The sequence below is a fragment of the Trematosphaeria pertusa genome (assembly GCF_010094035.1).
Source record: "Trematosphaeria pertusa strain CBS 122368 unplaced genomic scaffold BU26scaffold_16, whole genome shotgun sequence".
In the NCBI taxonomy this organism is placed as follows: Eukaryota; Fungi; Ascomycota; class Dothideomycetes; order Pleosporales; family Trematosphaeriaceae; genus Trematosphaeria; species Trematosphaeria pertusa.
The window spans coordinates 830753-851458 of NW_022987227.1; the positions used below are offsets into that span (position 1 = coordinate 830753).

Below are 20706 nucleotides of genomic sequence, written 5' to 3' on the forward strand. Positions count from 1 at the left end.
TCGCCCTCCCCTTCCAACCGGTTCCTGCACCCTCTCTTACGGCGCTCTGCACCCAACGAATAACCCCATGCGGATTCCACCACCACCCCCGCACCGCACGACTATACCGGATCCCTCCCTCTCCCCCTAGCCACAAGCTGCGAAAGGGATACATACTACGCCACCACCCACCCACCCGCGCATCACTACGTTGATCAGCTACTCCAATAACAATGACAGTAGCGAGGGCGTTGCATTGGGAGGGTTCGATGTGCCGCGCATGACAGTTCGGAAGCACGATTTGTGGGAAACTTAGTTATACGCGTTGAGAAAAAAAAGCCATGACATGTCAACTGCATCATCGAACCGTTTCAAGATTTTTCATTTCTGAAATACTAGCAATCTATCTATCGTATAGGAAAAAACCGAAAAGAACCTTGGAAGGCTGTTTATCACGTGACCCTGAGTCATCCGCATTGGCAGGTAGGTGCCCGGTCGCCTCTATCGTGTAGCTTCCTGTAGCTAGACTCCCTATACATACAGTTCACCCATAGTCTCTGACACTCTTTCTGGAGCACTAGAGCGGCTTGTCTCGCTCCTAATGCGGATTCTGTAGATGATACGGATAATCTACGTCCCGCTAAGTATACCGCCGACGATAACCTAAATGGATCGGGAAACCTGTCCTTCCGAAAAACTTCTCGCTTGCTGGCTATGCATGCCTTGTAGAATAGTGGGATGGAATAGGGAAAGTAAAGCAAAAGGGGTATGTATCGTGCCGTGAAGTCTGCCGTGAAGCGATTTACCGCAATCGCTCGTTGTCTATGCGTGAGGGGAAATGTATGGAATGGCACTGCGAGTGAGGCCAGTATGCGGATATGATATGATGTAAGGAGCAGGAAGGAATGGACTTGGATGATATAGTCCACTTGATAACCCAATAGGAAAATAAGGAGACCGCCAGATCACATCTAGCGGGACTAGAGCACGAAGCCGAGGCTGGATGGTAGCGTTTCCTAGACTCTAGCGCCGGTAGGTAACTACCCGAGCCTGAAGTCGTCTCCGAATTCGCGTTTCGAGCGATGGTTTCGTCGCTTTCTGGAAGTATCCACCCCGGTCTAGCAGCCTATACCGCTGCAGCGTCAGCGGTCGTGCCTTGCTACCCTTCTTCAAGTCCTCTTCCAGATCCTCGTGCAGGTAGAGGCCAGGGACGAATAGGATCTTGTTTGCGCCTCGCGCGCGGCTGGGGAAGCCTGGAGGTGTGGAGGGCGCAGTGCTAACATGATTGTGTGGCTGCGAGGGAGTGAAGCCCGGAGGTGGACGTGGGGGATGGTTGGGATTCGCGTGGGCGTGGTAGAGTGCTTTGGCGGCGTGGAACTCCTGGGCGGTGGCCCGGTGAGGTTCTTGCTTGTCGAAGGCGGTTGTTGGGGGCTCTTGTTCGCTCTGGGATGAGCCTGAGGACGGTTTGGAGGACGGGCGCGAGCGGTTCTGACTTGATTTGGAAGATGAGGAGTTGCTGGGTTGTTGCTCAGCCCGGGATTGCTGCTGTAGTTGTAGTTGCAGTTGCTTCTGCTCGAACGCTTCCACTTCTTTCCGCAATTTCTCACAGACGGTGGCCTGGAAGATATGATACGAAAAGTAATCGTCGCCTTCTTCGATATCGACAAAGCCGTCCGAATGATACGATTCTCCTTTCTCAACGCGCTCACGTACCAGAGCGGCCATAGATGCCTGCCCGCGACCGTAGGCCGCCATGGTGAGCTTGTTCTCCGAGCTACGAGCAGCAAGGCCAGGGATGGGCACAGGATGCCAGTCGATCTGCGTAGGCAGGGGTCCATATTCTGCTTCTAACTCCTTCAGTGCGCTATCGCTGCATGGAGTTATGCCAAGGTCGCGCGGGAGGTAGTAGCGAGAATACCACGGAGTTTCTTCGTGGGGCTCGCGGGGTGCGATGTCCCTAAGGTTGTAGATAACGGCGTCGAGGAACCCGCGGGGAACGATGTTGAACTTCATGCCGATGTGGAGGTCGATTACGAAGTTAAGCTTCTGCCAATCGAAAGTGGGAGGCTCCTCGATGTACCACCCGAGCAGAAGTTGATGGGTGCGTGGAGTACGGTGCTGTAGGTGGCGGATGGCGAGCCGCTTCAATGCGGCCAAAGAGTATACGGTCTTGTCGGGGATATTGCTGTCGACAGCGGCAGTCGGCGCTGTATCGAAGGATAGCTGGCCAGGGGCGCCCATTGATCGCGGGATCGCGAGATAAAACAGCGCATTCAGGTATGTCGTCACCGCTACACCGTGCTCTTTAACACCCCAGAGATCAATGTCGTACTCCGCATCCATGCCTTGGCCATACCAAGGCAGCGACTTCTGTTGTCGAGGTGCGCGGGATCGACGGTCCTTGCCATTAGCGACGTCGGCGAGGTAGAGGCGGTCTTTGGAGTCGAGCGTATAGTGGGGGCGGCGGAGGCCGAACTTGAGGCTGGATGCGAGAGGGCTATTGGAGCGGCTGAGATGCTTCGCAATCTTGACGAGAGCGTAGGTCGAGACGGTGCCAACGGCAGCGAGGGCTACAATGCGTGCAGTGCGTGAGCCTCCAAAGCTGCTAGGAAGCTGGAGGCGCGGCATGGTGCAGGATTATGCTGGGGAGGCTCAATGTATCGATGGTAGCTTTGGTGCGCGATTGTGGTTTGGGGGTTGACTCGCGCGTGGGAGCTGATGCGAAAGACAGAGGCTGAGACAAGAGCAAGAGCTCAGCGGAAAGGCGCGAGATCTTTAGGTGGGGCAGGTGTGGTTCAAGAGCTGTGGTTGCTCGGGAAATGGGCATGACGTTGTGATGCGGTTGGACGCGAACAACGGAATAGGGTGAATGATATCTTTCGAACGAGGAACGCTTTCTTCAGACTGACTCCGCGATCCACGTTTCTAATTTCTTTCATTATATTTTGCATGAGGTTTCCTCGCTGTCTGGCAACTATTTTATTCTCTCTTCTTAAAGCTGACGTATCCGAACAATAAAGATCGCATGCTGCGCAAGACTTACTAACACCAAGTGCACGTGCTTTAAGAATCCCAATTGGTAGTAAGTACGGGCATCCTTATATGCGTAAATGACCAGAGTTCTATAGCACCAAAAGGGTTGACGCTCACGTGATTATGACATTCACTACGAGATGACTTCCCCTTTGTTTATGAACCGCACACTTGTGATGTGCAAGAAATGTAGAGCTTGCTAACATTGGCGCTCTTTATATTGTGTAACTGCTATCGTGGTCTGGTCAAGGCGGTCCAACCTCATTTCCCAAAAGATTCATTGCCGCAATCACGTATCCAAATCGTCCGCAAGCGCATATAAACATGCCCACCCGGTAGCAGGCTTTTCCCTGGAAAGTATAAAGGAACTTCTCAGGTCCTTCCCACGGCATTCCAGGAACGGTCTTCGTCTGCCGGGCAACGCAGTGAACTCCACATCCACAACCTGCCTAGCACCCCTTTCTGGTGTGGGTGCCATATGTCGTGGGGGGTTGTGTAGGATCCGCGTCACAGTCGTTGTGCCAAAGTAGCCTTACTTCCCTCAACCCTTGTATCCAGAGTCCCGGCGCGGCCCGCTCTTGTGTTCGTGACCGTTCTCTTCGAAGGCACCACAGGATGTATCAACGCAGAGGAGATCTTCGTCAGTCGTCTGTCCATCCTCGCTATTAGCCTTAGTCGTAGAAGATGGAGGAGTATCGTGCTTCACGTCGCTATTCTCATCCTCTTCGATATCATCGGTCTCATCCTCGTCAGAGGCGGAACTGCTCGTGAAGCTCGACATATCCGACAAGATGTTGCTGTAGAAACCTGGTTCTCGTTCCGGAATCTCATCATCCTCAGCATCGAATCCCGGCTGGCCAAGCTTGTGGAGGTTGCTGAACATCATCTCTCCCTCTCCGAGGTTTTCTTCTTTTCTCAGGAACTCTTCGTAGATCTCGTCGAAAGTCTCCTCGGTCTCTTCAAGCTCATGGCCGTGGCCCAAATCTTGGTGCATCGTCGCTGACGGTGAGGGGATCCACTTCTCGATAGCTTCCTGGTGCTTGTTGTTCATCAGGACCTCCATAGTCGACGGCAAGTTCCAGTACTCCTCGTCGATGTCGCCACTGTAGACGCTGACGATATCAGAGATCAGCTTCCCATCGAAGTCCGCGTCGTCGCCATTCGCTAGGATCCCATCCATCTCGATCTTCAGCAACGTCTTGATGGCATCGTTCGAGAAGCTGAGGATGCCGGCGTCCTCCAGCGTCTGCAGCTTGATCTTTCTCAGCGCCTTCTCTTCCTTCTCGGTCGTGGCAACGTCCGGAATGTTGTGCTCGATCTTGCAGCGCAGCAAGCGGTCGCGCTCGCCGGTGTGTGCTTCCTCATTTTCAGCCTTGGCCATCTTGTCGAAGTCTCGCAGAGCAGACTGCTGCATGAATCTAAACCGCGGAGGCGGCGGGAGAGCGCCATTCTTTGCAGCTTCAAAGCGCAGCTTTTCGGCGAAGAACTTCTGTGCAAAGAAGTCAGTGCCCTCCGGAAGGTCGATATCCTCTCGCACGTAGCCGCCGCTCCATGCAGCGTGACCGGGCTTCCAGCGAGCCATGAGCGAGAAGTCCGGGTCTTCGATGATCTTGTAGACGAGCATCTCCTCGGCGGAGCGTTCATCCCGACGAGGGGTTAGCGAGGAGAGGTCGAGGTTCAGGGAGAAGCCGCCGCGGCGGATATTGATGAATGTCGGCTCGTGGGTGATTGCGCGCGATGTATGCGGTGGACGAACGCCATTATCTAGGAGCCAGTTAGCACGAGCAGGAGCCTGTCGCGGAAGCATGCTTACCTTCGATGCCGGGGAAGAGCTGGGCGATCTCCTTGATCCATCGCGCTGCCTGTAACTCCTCCGCAATTTTGGCAACACTAGATGGCAGCCAATGCTTTGGGAAGATCGTGGAGCGCACGAGATTGGAGCGTACTTGCGGGATGGCGTGCGGTTCAACCTCAATGATAAGGCCCAGGTGGAGTTGGGTAAAGGGTGTGGCGCGGTACCACAACGTATCAACTAGGTAACCGTCCAGTTCTAGCATCCGTCAGTCAGTCTGCTGTATACAAAGGTCTGACGTGCTCACCTTCTTTAGCCAGTGTGTCTTCTAGTAAGTTTGGTGTGCAGCGGATGAGCAATGTCTTCTCGAGAGCGCCAGATATATCTATGTCCGGTTAGTAGGCCCGCCTTGAGTTTGAAGCATTTTCTACTTACTGATGTTCCTCAGCGTCTCCCATTCCTTCTGTAGGCGGTTTGGTCGAGAGCGGAGTGTTTGCGTCTTCGCCAGCACATCATCCAGCTCTACGCTACGTCAGCCAGTGCTGTTTGCAGGACAAGCGAAGTACTCACCATCCTCCTTCTTGAGGTCAATATCCACCAGCTTCACACCGTCGCTATTTCCCATTCCGGGCACCGCCCTTGTCATGCTCCTCGTCCATAGCGCTCGGAATAAGGAACGTCGAATGCCTGGCGGATTGATAGCATTGCGGAGATACTTCTCGGGTGTCGTGGACAAAGACTTGAGGATGTTTCGCGTGCCATTAGAGCCGCTCACGTATGCGAAGGTCGTTACGGTAGAGGCGAAGGATGCGAGAGAGGGTCGCGGGAACTGGAATGGTCCCTGAGCGCGCGCTTCGACGACCGCCATTGTTGCGATCGGAAGTCTAGGTCAATGTGGGCGATTTGGTTGATAGTCTGAGTATGTTTGTGAAGATTAAAAGCCTAGATTGGGTAGAGGGGTGCGAGTTGGGCGCAGGTGAAGACCGTGAGGTGCGGCGAGCTCGAGAAGTTGGAGCGACAGTGCGCTGGTTGTGGAGTACGTCATGGCAGGGACTCTCAGGCAGCGTTGGTTGGGAATCAAATTTCGTCGTTCTTTCACCACGCCAGTGTCCAGAGCTGAGATCACTGGAAGTTTACGTTCACTGACGCTAATAAGAATGAATGACAAACCACGCATATAGGCTTGTCCTCCTATCGAGTGCACGAACACACGCAACTGGAGCTGTATTGGTGTATTTAAATGTCATATTATGTGTTTGTTTTATCCGAATGAGATTGTGTCTAAGACACAAGAGGGGATAGGTGGTTCGGCGCATGGTGAGCAGATACCTCAACCGCACCACACCATACAGAAAATCCACGAGACGCGAAGCTGAGATAAAGGGCCTCGGAATCCATACGAACGAACCCGAGCGAGCCTTCTTGCGATCAATAGTCGTGCTGAGCAGCAGGTGGAGAGGGTGCAGGAATTTTGGACGAAGCTGGCCAGCAGAGAGGAGAATCATGCTTGTAATTAAGTAGATGAAGGTAAATCCACAGCTAAGTCTCTGGGAAATTCCTGCAAGCATTAGATGGTCCGAGAGATCCAGAAGTTGTAAGCAACACCATAAAAGCATCACTTCCCAAATATACGACAAAAAGCTTGCATTGTGAAGTTAACAGTACTCCTTTTACGGGCACCTAAAAAATATTGACTTACGTGGTCGTGAAGAAGCGCAGATGCACTAGCTTTAGGGGACGTAAGAGACGACAACATGGTTATGTTAGAGGCAGGTGGCCGAAAAAGGCTACGGTAATAGGAACCAAAAGAGATTTCAAGAGATTTTTTTTGTGTAATCGAGCTGACAATGACCCGCGTTAAGAGGGCTGGTGTTTGCCTGATGGCTTACAGCCAAGTCAGCCTTGTACGAGCATGAGAGGCGCATGTTGAATTTCAGCCTTGCGCCACCAATGCTTATCATCTTCAACTAGGATGCGCCCCACTAAATGAGGACATATTTAAAGGCCCTGCTGCGTTCTTCCTGCTTACCTCGTCAGCCTTCCACAACGAGCCAGGAAGGAGCAATTGCTAAAGTCGTTTAGCTTGCTACGTACTTCGAAGCCCCTCAATTCCTCAGTGCCCCTCTTTATCAATTGTATTTTCCAGGACCTTGGAAAGCTAGCAAGTGGGAAGGAATTCACAAGGCACGCACATGGGCTAATACAATCGCAGCATGCGCCATGGGTGCTGCCCCCGCGGAGGGTAGCTGGACATGCGCTACTTGTGGCACTTGCAACTCGCAACTAACGCCCGATTTCTGCCCTGCCTGTGGAAGCTATCGTGATGATGGCTATGGCCATGGTGGTGGTAGTGGTGGGTATTCATCTGATAACAACAGGCAGCAGCGGCAAAGAGAGTCTCTATCATCGGGAGGTGCTAGAGGAGCTGAAGGAATAGAAGATCCCGAAAATGGCGACTACTTCATAAATGATGAGTCGATCTGGTCCGAAGCGGGTAGTATCACCACAGCAACCTCTCTTCCACCGGGTGAAGCGAATGATATGGTTTTGCAAGAGTTGGTAACCCTGCTATGGGGTAATCAATCGGTGCATAACCTGTTCATCCGAGCTCTCGAGGGCAACAGAGTGAGCGCAGATCAACTCGAGCGAAAGTTCCGACGCCTTCTCAAGCGAATGGCATCCTCCCTGCGAGATGAAGCTAAGGATCTGGAACAACGCCGTGCTTCCAAACTTGTCGCCATTTCCTCAAGAGCCGTATCTTCCCTCATTCGCAAGCGAGCAGAAGACGAATCGCCCCTCCGCAATGAGAAAGAAAAGCGATCTCAACCGGCCAAGATCCAACTGTCGCCTTTACGGGATGACATGCAGATCTATGGGAGCAGCTCGGAGGATGAGACCGATGATGAGGAGGATCAGCCCGTCGGTGAAGATGAGAGAAATCAACTATCCAGAGTGAGAGGTTTCATCACCCAGAGCTCCGCATTCACGGCTTTGTGCAAGAATCTGGAGAGCTTTGTGCATCCAACCTTAAGGTCAATGCTTCTGGACTTCATTGAGCGCCCCAAAAAGGACACCTCAGACCCCGCCCAGCAGACGTGGGTCACGGCAGCCAGGACCTTGGCTACCGAACTCAGGGACGTCGATCCATCTCTTATATCGATCTCACGTGAACATCGGGGAGGACATGTGAATGCTCTCAAGATAAGGGTTGAAGATTTGACTAGAGAGAAGTGGAACTGGTGGCCACTGAGTCCGGCATGGCGCCCCACTGGAAAAGATGAAATGCGGATCAGATGGACCTGTGTAAGTGAAACGAACCGATACTGATGGTTTAATAACCGAACCGATAGATCTGCGGTGAGAAGAGATGGATAGACGCTCCGGACTCCTTAGCCGGCGCTTTAAATCAACTAGGAATTCACTTGGCTTCAACCGGTGGAGGTGGGCAAAGGTCAAATACATCCTCAGTCCAAACATTGGCCTTTCATGGACCCCAAAGCCATATTCAACCGACTACAGGATCAGCAAGTCAACCTGTACCGCACTTCGATCAGCAATCATGGCAACTTCAGGATGTGCTGTCTCCCATTGCCAATACCGACCTGGTAGATCAAAACCTCCATAGCTGGATCCTGTTTGTCGTACCAACCGGCGGGGATTATCGTCTCGCCCAGATTAATGTGCGTGGAGATAGCAGCAGCAGTTTCTTCACTACCTTAAAGTCCGAATACTTCCGACTCCGAGGCTTTTTCGTCCGTTATCTCAGCGTCTGGTGCTTTGATCATTGCGACTTTTACAAGGTGGGTCTACCCCCGAAAGCATGTGGCCTGTGGCTCCAAATGCGCTGATTAGTCCCCACCTAGTTCGAGAAGTTCGACGAGCTTTCAATAGCGCCCAAAAGGAAGGATCAGTACCCGGATCCGCACAACTCAGAATACGACTATTGTCCAAAGCCATTGCTGGAGATGCCGCCCGTTACACCGCACGAGTTCCACAAGCGATTTTATTCTTGCACTTCAAGTGTGTTCCACTTTCGCTGTTATAGGAACTGTCAATGCGCAATGCTTAGGAAGAAGGCTCACAATCGGGAGGTACTGGATGTACTTCCTAAGAGACGGGTGCGATTGGACGAACGCAGTGAGTTGCGGGAGCCTTTTTGGGGCCTGTTTGCCCGCCACGAGATCCACTTCTGGCGGATACTAGCATATAACGTGCTTTGTATTACACCGCTAGTGTGGTTCTTCTTTATGTGGCTGTATTCTTGGGGACATGAGGGCGACTTACAGGATGCCTCGGTTCCTCTGATGGTAATGCTGGCTTTGCTTTCCATTTTTTGGACCACGTTTATCGCGAGCTTAAAGTCTGATAGAGCCATGGAGATGAGGTGAGATGCCTCACAATACTCGAGGGGCATTGTCTGCTTTTACTTTCAGGGAACCTTTTCCAAACTTTCGCTCTAGTAACGCCGACTCCCTTTAGACTCCCAATTTTATGCCATCTTTCTATTCATAAACGAGGACATAAAGCCTCCAATCTGAAAAATGTGCGTGCCAGGCGCTGCTAGGGCATGCAGTCACGTGCCTCCTCCAGCCCTCTGTCACACCACCACTTAAAACCGGGTAATCGCCCACAAGGCTCCAGAGCCTCAATAAGCGCATGTGTCTTCTGACCCAGGAGCTCTGCCAACCTTATCCCGAATAAGGTGGGTGTAGAGCCGAGCGGCCCCAGAACAGCGTGTTCCAAATTGGATGAGGTGGTGATGTCACACGAGATTGCTATACGAGGACATGGTCCGTCGGTACGTCTACATGTACATTCCGAAGCTCGATATGAACGTCAGGAGAATCTGGTTGGCGCGAAAGTGATGCCGGAGAGGGCGGGTATAAAGCTGCTGCAAGTGCAAGCGCGAGCCCGAACAGCCCCCGAAGAACAGTTCGAAAACTCACCACTTTGTCCTTACCAACATGATCCTTGCAGCCCTCCTCTCCTTTCTTCCTCTCTCACTTGCCGCCTCCGGCACCGGCAAGTCCACCCGCTACTGGGACTGCTGCAAGCCATCCTGCTCCTGGCCCGGCAAAGCCGACGTCTCCAACCCCGTCACCACATGCGACAAGAACAACAATCCGTTGACCGACTACAACGCAAAGAGTGGCTGCGACAGCGGGACATCGTACATGTGCGCGAGCCAGATCCCATGGGCTGTGAACAGCGCGTTGGCGTTTGGGTTCGCGGCGACGGCGATCAGTGGCCAGACGGAAAGTGATTGGTGTTGTGCTTGTTATGCGTAAGTACTTTTCTTTTCTATTCCTTGGGTGAATGTAGTATGAGTAGAAGAGAGAAGGTGAGAGGGCTAATCAGTGGACAGTGTGACATTCACTTCCGGCAAAGCGAGTGGCAAGACTATGCTCATCCAATCCACCAACACGGGCGGCGACCTCGGCAGCAACCAAATGGACATCGCCATGCCGGGTGGTGGCCTCGGCATCTTCGACGGCTGTAGCAGCCAGTTCGGCGGCCTAGGCGGAAACCGCTACGGTGGCGTCGCGAACCGCAGCGACTGTGACAGCATGCCTGAACTGCTTAGACCAGGCTGTTACTGGCGCTTCGACTGGTTCAATAATGCAGATAATCCCGATCATAAGTTTGAGCAGGTGAGTCGAACCTTATGATGGTAAAGGAGTGTATGAGAGGAAACGAGGAATGTGCTGATGGTGGTGCAGATTCGTTGCCCAGATGAACTTGTGAACAAGACGAATTGCAGGAGGAAGGATGACGACAAGTTCCCGGTGTATACGCAAACCGCGACCGTGTGGGCGAGTCCGACACCTAGCTATACGGCGAAGCAGTGGGAGCAGTGTGATAGCTTGCTTTGGGATGCGCAGGCGAAGTGTGCGGAGGGGCAGAAGTGTGTGAAGATTAACGACTGTAAGATCCCGCCCCTAGAAATTGTGGTGAGAGAATGAGTGCTGACCGTCGACAGACTACTGGCAGTGCCAGTAAGAGTTTGTACAGGACTGACAACGTGGAACAGTGGACTGGACAGACTGGCTAGAACATATTAGCATGATCTTGACCTTGTACCTACTCTCCAAAGAGAGATAACTTCCGTTCGTCCTTAATGCACCTAGAGTAATGCCTTAATGCGTCATCTCGACCTCTCCTGTATCCTCCCACATCACTTCAACCACATGTAAGACGCAGCCCCTACACCAATCGTTGCGAATATACCCGCCCACCTCACAAGCCCCTTCGTAACCATCCTCTTCGCCAACCTCTCAATCGCCTCCCCATCATTGATTCTTGGAAATTCTACATCTGGTACCTCCTTCCCCAGCGCCTTACAAAGTGGCCCCCATCCCTCCTTCACATCAAAGAAAACCAGTCTCTCCTTTGGTACAACCCTCTTCAAATACTTCATATGATTATCCCAGCTCTTCTTCGTAACCGGCTCATGCTCGCCATAATTATAAACCCACTGGTTTCGCAGCACGTTGATGTAGTCGACGAAGTAGCGCATGCCAGGAACGGGGAAGAGTACGAAGCGCAAGAACCACATAGTGGAGGCGTTGGACACGGTCTCCATGGATTTTACCCACGCGTGCGGGTCGCGGACTGTGCAGATTACCATGGCGTTGGGATAGAGCTCGACTAGCTGCTCCACGAGGCCTGAGGCCGGAGCATCGGTGGCTGCGGCGTAACCGTGGAAGCGCTCCTTCAAGCCGTTGAGGATGAGTTTACGGTCGGCTTCGGATTTGGGTGGGTAATGCGATAGGAGCTTTATCCAGGATTTGATTTCGATTTCGGGGCCTAGTGTCGCTTGCGTGCCGCCGTGATAGACGGGTCCTTGAAGGAGGATGTGCAGGGCTTCGCTGAAGGACGCGGTGCCTGTGCGCGATAGCCCTGCGCCGATAACTTGGAACTCTGTGCCGGGCTGTGGAGTTGAGGGTTGATTACCCATGGCTGAAACGCAAAAGAAAGGATGGAGAACGGTCGCAAGTGGTGGAGCGTTGGCAGATATATACAGGCAGGATGCAGCGAGGCTACTGGCCCTGGCTCGCGCGAGAGTGGCTAACTAGTGCTGACGGCCTAGGCGGCTAGTGGCGTCGCGCGACTTGGCCCAAACATCATCGCCTTCAATGCCTTTGCTCGATATGCTCCACAACTTCTCCCACAGCCTTGTCGCTAATGTTCATGCCATCCTCTTCATCCTTTGTGGTCTGCGCAATCGCCCGTAGCTCACGCTTCTTCTCATCTTTCCGGTAAAGGTACTGTCCAACTATGAAGAAGAACCATGTGAAGAAGACGAACGCGATGTTCACAGAGTAGCCCTTTGTCCATCGCGGAGCTGGAGCAGTTATTAGCATTGGGTTGTCAGTTGGGCGGAGAGACATACCCTCGATGACTGGGAAAACCACGATCGGGTAGAAGGAGTATACCGCCCAGCCAGCCGTCAACTGAAAAAGCATTAGCGAATTAGTTTAGAGACCATGCAGGCAAACTCACCATAGCTCCAACGGTGACCGCACGAGCCTCGGCATCATCGCGCATGGCCATGTTTATGAACGGCATTAGGATAGGCGTGACAGCCGCCGACACTCCAAGCAGGTAATAACAGGCAACTGTAGCTCCTGTCAGCGACTTCAAATTTGATGGCAAGTATTTCGGACTTACAGTGAAGGCCCTTGGGTATTACCCAAACCAAGAGGCAGATGTTCGCAAACATGTAGATGACCTGCACGATGGAAAAGATCGACCACAGCGGATATATCATGCACAGGGAAGTTGCTAATAAAGCCGCAACCACGGAGACACCCTGAGCGCCGGTCGGAATAGTGTTGATCTGAGGTACGGTATAACTGCCGTATTTACTCGCGAGGTCTTTCAACCATAGAGCCATCTGACCGTGGGGGTAAGAAGATGAGAGGAAGCTTTAGCTGTCAGTAACTAAGCGACTAGTTAAGGGCTCCTCAGGACTCACAAGGTGTAAGCTATCACGCCGACATAGAACTCCCACCTCCTCAGCGTTCGTTTGATAACACTGAAGTCCAGCTTTCCGCTAGGCTCGATCCCGACATCCCGGACTCTTCTCCTCGCAAGTTCATGTTGCGCTTCTGTCAACCACCATGGTTTCTTGCTGGAAGGAAGCCCAGGGAAGATGAAGAACCCTGCTATTGCGATTGGCAGCGAGATAATGCCATCGATAATGAAGAGCCATCGCCAGCCAGCCATTCCGCCGTGACCGTTCAGGTTCTTGTACGCCGCAGCTTGGAGATAGCCACCGAACATGACTGCGATGTTGTTTGATACGAACCAAACGCCGGTGCGCTTGAACACTTCCTCAGGCCGATACCAGCTTCCGAGAATATACGTCGTACCACTCGCCACTGGCGTCTCGAGCAGACCTAAGATAAATCGCGTCCCGTAGATATCATGTTCATTGCGCATCTGGCTTTGGCAAAACGTGACAATGGACCAGAGCACCTCCATGGTGGGCAGGTAATACTTTGCCAGCTTAGGCCGGGACAGTATGAGCAGCGACGGGATCTGGAAGACGAGATAGCCAAGATTGTAGAAGGTGCCGAAGAGGGAATACTGGTTCCCGTTCAGGCTCAGTTCCTCCTTCATGCCGGATACGTAAGCGTTGTTGATGTTGCTTGAGTCGAGCCATTTGAGGAAGACTGTCCTGCGTCAGCACTTTAGATGACCTTGACCATTTTGCTCTAAAGCGAACGATCAGAACTTACACATGAAGGAGCAAAATGTGAGGAGGCAAGCATCCATCTTTCGCAGTAATTTGCGCTCTTCTTCAGGGTAGTGTTTGGGGTACCACTCCCACAGGTACATCCAGGCCTTCCATGGCGAGCGCTTCGGTGCGTCGGTAGGCGCGATAACATTAGCATTGCGAGACTCGACGCCCGCCGTTTCGTCACGCAGTGTCGTCGGCGCCATTACGTTGGTAGGCCTCTGGATAGATCCCGAACCCTGAAAGTCAGAATGGAAAAGGTTTCCTGGGTTATCGGCCACCGTTGCTCGGTATCGGATCAACGATCCTGGGATGCAATATGTAGGCCATAGTGCATACTTGGCATCCAATATCAAGGCGCGGAGGCGTGTCGGTGGTTCGGGCGTCGGGGTATTTCCCGTTCGGGATGCCAAGGATCACGACTCGGTGCGGGGGCGATGGCTCCGGGGTAAAGCACTCCACGAGAAAGCCGGTAGAGGAAGATATTCCGTCTGCAATCATGCTGAGCTGGTCAAATTCGTTTGGCGATGCTTGGATGACGGAGAAGTCCCTTGTTTGCGGGGATGAACGGCGAAGGACACGAGGACACGCAGGAATTAACCTCGGGATGCATGGGAGATTGAGTCCATTGAGAGGCTCGCTTGAAATTTGTGAAGATGGTTTCCGGTATACTAGCAGCAAGGTTGTCAGTTGAAGATTGATGAGACGGTAGAGGAGAGGATGAAAGGTGCAGTCACATTGAAAAGTTTGGCTTTTTAACTAGTCCCGATCAGGAATGACGTGATCCATACAGGACGAAAGCTGAACGGGAGTCTCCCAACCTCATTCCCAGCCTCTCGACTTCCTCATCGACAAGCATCGCCAAACATCGGTCATAAGTCAATTTCGCATAGCGCTTCCTCAGCCGCGTCTAGAATGAATAGAACTAAGGACCTACGTGAGGACGCACGCGCTCCACAACACCAGGAGTAGCGTCGCTCTCTACGCGCACTTTTTTTTCTAGATCCCCATTCATGTGCACTAATGTGGGTAAGATTTACTATAGTAGAGCGAGTAGGATATGTCCTTTAACGCTCAGTCCAAAGCCTGGATCAACTTATCCAAACTATTCTCAACCGTAACCGGCGACCGCACATCATTCCAGTTGTAGTTCAGCAATCCCCAAAACTCCTCCAGGCCCTGGATCGTCGCCGGCGTTCTCCCCAGTCTCGTCTGCAGATAGAAGCTTCCGGACAGCTCCCACTGCATCCAGCCAACCTGATAGTCCTCCACCATCTCGATCAAGCACCGGTTGTACGTCGTCTGGTTCCAATACGTCCCGTTTTGGATAAAGCCCCACTCCGTGATCACCATCGGGAAGGTGTACTCGGTCTGGGGATCCGAGGCATTCACGGCTTGGAAACCCTGCTTGTACCATTTGGATTTGAAGGTTGGGCAGGGGTCTTGGGTCGCTTCGAAGTCGTATTTGTGGATTTCAAGAACGATCTTGTCGTTCCAGGGGAAGTTGCTAGGGACAAACTTCGCGGATTTGTTGGCCGTCGAGGTACCGGCGGTGCCGTTTAAAGTCTTACCAAGCGGGATAGGGTCGATGTAGGTGTCATAGGATAGCCCGGAGAAGAAAAGGAGGGCATCCGGCGCAGCTTCATGAACGGCATCTGCAGCAGCAGTCATGTGGACGTACCACGTGTACCAATCGACCGGTTCAGCGCTCGCGGCGTTGCGGAGCTCGTTGCGCAGACCGGCCGACGCGAAGGTAGGCCAGTTTTCTTTCGCCTGTTTTCTATCAGTCTGGTTCCTGCGTGCATGGTAAGGAGGACGTACATGCTTCGCTATGAACGACCACCCGCGGATCCAATTCTCGACGTCGAAGTACTTCTCTCCAAACCAGCCATTCCCATCATTCTCCCCGCAACACCAGAACGCCTTCGACACGTGGTTATCCAGATGAACGATCACTCCCTGGTTTGCCAACTCCTTTGCGACTGCGTCAAAGACCTCCAGCCTCGTCGTCTCCTTCGTGAACTCTGGGTTGTTGTCAAGGATCTGTTGCAGCACAATGGTCCCGTTCTCTTGTCCCAGCGCATTGATGACGGACTTCTCGAGTGTCTGGTTTGGGCTGTTGCTGTAGATGTCGTCGACCATCTCGATAGCAAAAGTCAGGCGCACAGAGTTAAGTCCAAATTTGGGAATCCATGACACGATGTCAGCGACTGAGGCGTGCTGTAGGCCTTCGGGTATCATGATCTCCTGGTGGCCGGGCCAGTTGGTCGCTTTGTATTGGAAGACGTTGCCATTACTGTCGACAATATCTCGACCTTCCGTCGAGAAAGGAAGTATGGAGTCATCACGTCTAGTTTTCGGTGACGGGATTGCGTAAGCGATTGAAACGAACAGAAGGATCTTAGAGAGCGTTTTGGACAGCATAGCTGCAAGATATCAGCACTCAATCCGTTCAGGTACGTCCCATGAACCCGGTTGTATTATATACATTGCCCACCATTTGCTAACCGCCTAGGACGATCATTTCACCAAATTCTACCCCAGATTTCTTCCGTCTGTTCCTAGCGATTACCGGAACCTCCCTGTGCGGGGAAACACGCGGAGAACGTCCACAAGTTCCTGCCTTCACCTTCCGTTCCGGCTCGCAATGGCGCTCAAGTCGACGGCCTCCTTAGCAACGGAAGGCTTTCCAAAAGCGCACCCGCCGACGCGTCACCATCACGCGATCCAAACCCCTCGGCGCAATGACTGCGAACAGCTCTCCAAAAATTCCAGAGCCGCGGCGGTTCGGGCAGCGGACAATATGTTTAAATGGGAAACGGCCGGGTACGGGCATCGGGACATTGACGATCCCGCCTTTAGCCAAATCGCAATCCACCACTCGCGGTCCTTTACCCCGACATCCATACTAGGCCCCACCTTGAAACCTGCGGAACATCTACCGTGTGGTCTGGCGAGAGGCGTGCCTTGCGTCTGACTGCCGGGGTACTTGGAGAAAGATCCCCAAGCTGTCGTATTCGGGCTGCTTCATTCGCAAAAAGCTTCGATTCCAATTGCGTCGCCTGGACGAGCATAGAGGGCGATTTATTCGCCATGGGAGAAGCAATGATGGGAGAGGTCAAGGCTGCGAATGACAAGAGGTATGCTGCTTCCACTGATACCTAGGCAGTGATCAACACTAATCCTATCAGTGTGAGGAGTGTAGACCTTAGCGAGCTATATGCCGAAAATGTAGCTGCAAAGATAGTCCAAGTCGCACAACGAGGCCTCAAACAACGAGTATGTTTCCCATACATTTCTAATGTCTCCTCCAACTTACCATAAGCAAGGCACCACTTCCTACATACCCGCACACGGTACCCCAAACCGGCCACGATGCGGGAAAATACGAGCACCGCGAAGCCGACTTCTGGACCTGCGGTTTCTTCCCCGGCAGCATCTACGCGCTGCTCGAACGCGCCGTCAAATACCCGCACGCGATACAGATCCCTTCGCACCCTCCGCAACAACTTAGAGATCACTTGCTGAAGTTAGGCCGGCACTGGTCCGTCGCCATCAACCAGATGTCGAGTAGAACAGACACGCACGACATGGGCTTCATAGTGCAACCCGCATTACAGAAAGACTGGGAGCTCACAGGAAACCCAGAGAGTCTTCAATCCGTCATAAACGCCGCCTACGCGCTCGCGAGCAGGTGGGATGACCGGGTGAAGGCGATTAGGAGCTGGGATGTTGCGATCAACGATCGGTACTCCATTACAGATATGGAGACCAACTTCCTAGTCATCATCGACAGCATGTGCAGTGAGTCGCCTATCCCATGAACCTCGATTACATCAACTAGACTAACATGAGACAAGATCTCGACCTCCTCTACTACATCGGCCACATGCAGCACGACCCTTCCCTAATTCGCATCGCAACCCAGCACGCCGACACCATCATGACCGAAATCCTGCGCCCCAACGCCTCCTCCTACCACCTGGTGAACTTCGATCCCCTTACAGGGAAGGCAAAAGCGCGCATGACGAACCAAGGGCACGCGGACGAGTCGACCTGGAGCCGCGGGCAAGCATGGGCGATCCTAGGTTTCGCGCAGACATACACATGGACCAAGGCGACGAAGTATCTGCACACGGCGATCCAGTGCGCGCAGTATTTCCTCGGCCGGCTCGCAGAATGCGAGGGGAGATGGCACCACCCGATGGTCCCGGCGTGGGATTTCGATGCTCTGCATGAGGACCCCCGAGAGCCATTGCGCGATGTTTCCGCGGGCGTTATTGCGGCTAACGGACTCCTGCTTATCCATCAGGCATTGCAGTCGCTATCCACGTCCACTGTTGCTCAGATCGCGCGGCCAGAAATTAATTTTTTGGACGTGGCGCTGCGAATCGTGGACCAGACGCTGGATATGGCGCTCGATCGGGACTTTGCTTCGTTCGAGCGTGCGCCGTCGTCAGATATGGTGAATGGCACCAGCAGTGCTGGTGGTGGACATGGGGATGTGAGGGTGCGTGAGTCAGGGTTCGATGCGGTTTTGAGGCATGCGACGAGTAATAAGAACGAGCATGCGCATCAGAAGTACTGGGATCATGGGCTGGTGTATGCGGATTATTACTTGCTGGAATTTGGGAATAAGCTGTTGAGGGCGGGGTTGGTTTGATTTATCGGGGGGCAAGAAAGACGGCACTGGAGTATAGAGCAGTAGAGCAGCATTTTCCAACTCAAGCATTCTATTATCGCTGCACGCTATCCTAAACTAAGGTGTCTAGGTCAATCTCTATACATGCCTCTCTCCGTGAGCTTGATCCCTTCTCGCAAATCACAGGTACATCATTCCACTTCTTCGCCAGGTCCAACTCATTATACGTCGTCTTCTTACCGATAGCAAATACTCCAGATATCAGAACGGCCTCCTCATTCGCCTCCAAAACCTTCGTTTCTGCCCTAATGGTAGGTATCAACGTCCTCTGCCACATCAAATTTGTATTAGCATCCGGCTTCAGAACCTCGCCCCTCACCTCCTCTAGCCGGCTCTTGCCATGAAAGACAGGTTGTCGTATCCCGCTCATGCCGGCGTCAGAGCATATCAGAGCGCCATCTCGGGATTGAAGCGTGCCCTCCAGGATCTGCGTGGGCTTGCGCCAGGCAAAGAGGCGCGCGTCGTCGGCGTGCGAAGGGAGGACTTCTCCATGACGAGACCCGCGCCCTTGGATCGCGAAGCCGGACGGTACCGCCAGTATCTTAGTTGGCTGGGTTCCCTTGTTGATGATCTTGTGAGCGCGCATGTGCCAATCCGGCCACGCAGTGCATGACGCGATGAGGAGGGTATGCACTTCAATATCTGCGTCTTTCCATGGTCGCCATACGCTGGATAGTGTGGGTACCGATTCAGGCTCCCGATCTACCGTGACAAGGGACACAGAGCTGAATCGTGGTCTCTCGACTTTCCAGGGAACGCGCCATGTATCGCCTCCATCCTTGCTTAGTGCGAGCGTGCTGTCCGGGGCCATTTGCGGGAGTAGAGGGCCGGTGGGCACGCTGAAGCCGAAGTGAGAAGAGTATGCGAATTTCCCGTATTTAGCTTCGGTGGCTTTTAGTGGCCAGGGGCAGAACTGGCCCATGTTGAGGAGGAAGTGGTGGTGGCTGGTGTGGCAGATTATGTGCATTGGCGGCTCCACGACGGTTGCCAGTCTCCGCTCACTCTGATGGATTGGCTTCTCTTCAGCTGTCCAGAAAGGATGAACGTCCGGGAGACCCAGAGCAACGAAAGACTTCATGGCCCAGTACGGCGATTGGGGCGAGTTGTAGTCTTCGCTCATGTACATGTTGGGGTAGGCGAAACCGATGGTGAGGGTCCCGTCCGCGCTGAACATGTCTTGCTCGGGGAATTTGTTGCTCCACCAGCGGAAGTGTTGGAGCAAGAGGCGTTTGACGAGACCCCGGTCGTTTAGAGGGGCGGGAAGCTCTACCTCTGCGAACGCCGCGGCGGACCAGAAGCCAGCAAAGGCGAAGCGGTAGGTAAGACTTCGACCGAAAGGGATGGCTGCTCCGTTTGTGTCGAAATAGCGCCAGAAGGAGGACGCAAAGGCAGCTGCACGCTCCCGAAACGTCTTACAGCGGGCTGGATCCAAGTCCTCAGCCATCTTGACATACACGAGCTGGGAAAACTGGATGGCGAAGCTGCCGGAATAGTAGTCCGCTTGTCGTCCTTCATCGCTCCAAATCCCGTCTGCGGCCCAGCCATCACCCAGATAGAACTGCTCCATCTGGTCAAGGTCCGCATTCATAGAGCTCTTTAATTTTTCATACGGCACACCGCAGACCCTAACGAGAGCCAGATTCGTCATTACGCGGAACCAAAGCCAGTTCGTGACTGGGAAGTCCTTCCCATTTATCGTAGCCAGCCAGTCCCTGATATTCCCTTGCGCTTCGGGGCTCTGACGTCCGAAGAGCGTTTCCGGTGCAGTTAGGAGCGCAAAGGATATGATCTCCATCTCCACCATCCTTTGGTCGCGAACCACAACCGGTCCCCAGTACTCAGGATGATACGGATCGGTGCCGTTTGCGAGACCTCGAACGTAGGGCTCCACCAGCTCTTCCTCTTCCTCTTTCGTCAGAGTACCGCCGTGTACCAGGGCGCCTATCGCCCATAGTGGCCGAGCGAATCCTTCCAGTTGAGCTGCGATCTCGTCGAAGTGCGTTCCGGTTGCAAGGGGCAGCTTGATTCTTGCCCCGCCGGGTGACTGGTACGGCTGTAGAGCTCGAAGCAGCGCAATACACGCTTGCTTGAAGTCTGCATGGCTTTCGAAGGAACTGTGTGAGAAACCGCAGAGTCTCGGCATTGGTCTTGGTGTCCCAAGCTCCGGGTTACAGAGGATCCAGGTCGCGAGTGAGGGTTAATCGGGGTGGTAGACGCACACTCAAGGCTCAAATCAACTCAATGTAGCCTGTTGCTATGTGAGTTCAAACTCGTAATAAGCGCTGTTTGGGTATCTATAGACGAGTACCAGATGGGAGCGTGAAAAGGAGGTCATGTGACGTCCAGGCCATTGCCCACATGAAGATCAACGACAGCCTCGGATGCTGACGACCGCGCGTCGGTATCGCTTCATGATGGTTCCGCAGAGATGAAATGAATGCTTGGAGATGGAGGATT

General features: G+C 53.3%; 9 protein-coding genes across 9 annotated transcripts; 3 read left to right on the forward strand and 6 right to left on the reverse strand.

Moving 5' to 3' along the window:
- Positions 1 to 1002: 1002 nt before the first annotated feature.
- Positions 1003 to 2607, reverse strand: BU26DRAFT_509657 (uncharacterized protein; the record flags this gene model as incomplete). Its single annotated transcript, XM_033827161.1, has 1 exon — positions 1003 to 2607. The coding sequence occupies one exon, from the start codon at positions 2605 to 2607 to the stop codon at positions 1003 to 1005; it is 1605 nt and encodes a 534-aa protein (XP_033678896.1).
- Positions 2608 to 3553: 946 nt separating this feature from the next.
- Positions 3554 to 5672, reverse strand: BU26DRAFT_509658 (uncharacterized protein; the record flags this gene model as incomplete). Its single annotated transcript, XM_033827162.1, has 5 exons — positions 3554 to 4776; positions 4826 to 5062; positions 5112 to 5189; positions 5240 to 5326; positions 5375 to 5672. The coding sequence occupies 5 exons, from the start codon at positions 5670 to 5672 to the stop codon at positions 3554 to 3556; spliced, it is 1923 nt and encodes a 640-aa protein (XP_033678897.1).
- A 1344-nt stretch (positions 5673 to 7016) lies between these two features.
- BU26DRAFT_523442 (uncharacterized protein) lies at positions 7017 to 9317 on the forward strand. Its single transcript, XM_033830051.1, has 3 exons — positions 7017 to 8107; positions 8155 to 8604; positions 8668 to 9317. Exons 1-3 carry the CDS (start codon positions 7025 to 7027, stop codon positions 9190 to 9192), a joined length of 2058 nt encoding a protein of 685 aa, XP_033678898.1. The 5' UTR covers positions 7017 to 7024; the 3' UTR covers positions 9193 to 9317.
- Positions 9318 to 9732: 415 nt separating this feature from the next.
- BU26DRAFT_492755 (carbohydrate-binding module family 1 protein) lies at positions 9733 to 10898 on the forward strand. Its single transcript, XM_033826128.1, has 4 exons — positions 9733 to 10088; positions 10170 to 10455; positions 10525 to 10729; positions 10785 to 10898. The coding sequence occupies exons 1-4, from the start codon at positions 9769 to 9771 to the stop codon at positions 10802 to 10804; spliced, it is 831 nt and encodes a 276-aa protein (XP_033678899.1). The 5' UTR covers positions 9733 to 9768; the 3' UTR covers positions 10805 to 10898.
- BU26DRAFT_110373 (uncharacterized protein) lies at positions 10874 to 11995 on the reverse strand. Its single transcript, XM_033819396.1, has one exon. It carries the CDS (start codon positions 11760 to 11762, stop codon positions 10980 to 10982), a length of 783 nt encoding a protein of 260 aa, XP_033678900.1. The 5' UTR covers positions 11763 to 11995; the 3' UTR covers positions 10874 to 10979.
- On the reverse strand, positions 11850 to 13853 carry BU26DRAFT_110349 (MFS general substrate transporter). Its single transcript, XM_033819395.1, has 6 exons — positions 13549 to 13853; positions 12783 to 13482; positions 12476 to 12732; positions 12308 to 12423; positions 12198 to 12258; positions 11850 to 12149 (listed from the first exon to the last, which is right to left on the reverse strand). The coding sequence occupies exons 1-6, from the start codon at positions 13751 to 13753 to the stop codon at positions 11938 to 11940; spliced, it is 1551 nt and encodes a 516-aa protein (XP_033678901.1). The 5' UTR covers positions 13754 to 13853; the 3' UTR covers positions 11850 to 11937.
- A 768-nt stretch (positions 13854 to 14621) lies between these two features.
- On the reverse strand, positions 14622 to 15971 carry BU26DRAFT_436230 (glycoside hydrolase family 5 protein; the record flags this gene model as incomplete). The annotated part of the gene is made up of 2 exons (XM_033824164.1): positions 14622 to 15320; positions 15369 to 15971. 2 exons carry the CDS (start codon positions 15969 to 15971, stop codon positions 14622 to 14624), a joined length of 1302 nt encoding a protein of 433 aa, XP_033678902.1.
- A 576-nt stretch (positions 15972 to 16547) lies between these two features.
- Positions 16548 to 18256, forward strand: BU26DRAFT_110382 (glycoside hydrolase family 88 protein). The gene is made up of 4 exons (XM_033819397.1): positions 16548 to 16687; positions 16739 to 16826; positions 16877 to 17351; positions 17408 to 18256. The coding sequence occupies exons 1-4, from the start codon at positions 16641 to 16643 to the stop codon at positions 18208 to 18210; spliced, it is 1413 nt and encodes a 470-aa protein (XP_033678903.1). The 5' UTR covers positions 16548 to 16640; the 3' UTR covers positions 18211 to 18256.
- A 10-nt stretch (positions 18257 to 18266) lies between these two features.
- Positions 18267 to 20694, reverse strand: BU26DRAFT_609192 (uncharacterized protein). Its single transcript, XM_033835910.1, has 2 exons — positions 20558 to 20694; positions 18267 to 20497 (listed from the first exon to the last, which is right to left on the reverse strand). The coding sequence occupies exon 2, from the start codon at positions 20390 to 20392 to the stop codon at positions 18302 to 18304; it is 2091 nt and encodes a 696-aa protein (XP_033678904.1). The 5' UTR covers positions 20393 to 20497; positions 20558 to 20694; the 3' UTR covers positions 18267 to 18301.
- Between the last annotated feature and the right edge of the window lie 12 nt (positions 20695 to 20706).

Excerpts from the sequence above, each read along its gene's own strand:
- BU26DRAFT_609192 (XM_033835910.1), bottom strand. The coding sequence starts at position 20,392 with ATGCCGAGACTCTGCGGTTTCTCACACAGTTCCTTCGAAAGCCATGCA.
- BU26DRAFT_110373 (XM_033819396.1), bottom strand. The coding sequence starts at position 11,762 with ATGGGTAATCAACCCTCAACTCCACAGCCCGGCACAGAGTTCCAAGTT.
- BU26DRAFT_523442 (XM_033830051.1), top strand. The coding sequence starts at position 7,025 with ATGGGTGCTGCCCCCGCGGAGGGTAGCTGGACATGCGCTACTTGTGGC. Across the intron at positions 8,108-8,154 it reads TGCGGATCAGATGGACCTGT|ATCTGCGGTGAGAAGAGATG; the intron begins GTAAGTGAAACG and ends CCGAACCGATAG. Across the intron at positions 8,605-8,667 it reads ATCATTGCGACTTTTACAAG|TTCGAGAAGTTCGACGAGCT; the intron begins GTGGGTCTACCC and ends GTCCCCACCTAG.
- BU26DRAFT_110382 (XM_033819397.1), top strand. The coding sequence starts at position 16,641 with ATGGGAGAAGCAATGATGGGAGAGGTCAAGGCTGCGAATGACAAGAG. Across the intron at positions 16,688-16,738 it reads AAGGCTGCGAATGACAAGAG|TGTGAGGAGTGTAGACCTTA; the intron begins GTATGCTGCTTC and ends TAATCCTATCAG. Across the intron at positions 17,352-17,407 it reads CATCATCGACAGCATGTGCA|ATCTCGACCTCCTCTACTAC; the intron begins GTGAGTCGCCTA and ends ACATGAGACAAG.
- BU26DRAFT_110349 (XM_033819395.1), bottom strand. The coding sequence starts at position 13,753 with ATGGCGCCGACGACACTGCGTGACGAAACGGCGGGCGTCGAGTCTCGC. Across the intron at positions 12,733-12,782 it reads GGCGTGATAGCTTACACCTT|CTTCCTCTCATCTTCTTACC; the intron begins GTGAGTCCTGAG and ends TGACAGCTAAAG. Across the intron at positions 12,150-12,197 it reads GGTTTTCCCAGTCATCGAGG|CTCCGCGATGGACAAAGGGC; the intron begins GTATGTCTCTCC and ends TAACTGCTCCAG.
- BU26DRAFT_492755 (XM_033826128.1), top strand. The coding sequence starts at position 9,769 with ATGATCCTTGCAGCCCTCCTCTCCTTTCTTCCTCTCTCACTTGCCGCC. Across the intron at positions 10,089-10,169 it reads TGGTGTTGTGCTTGTTATGC|TGTGACATTCACTTCCGGCA; the intron begins GTAAGTACTTTT and ends ATCAGTGGACAG. Across the intron at positions 10,456-10,524 it reads CCGATCATAAGTTTGAGCAG|ATTCGTTGCCCAGATGAACT; the intron begins GTGAGTCGAACC and ends ATGGTGGTGCAG.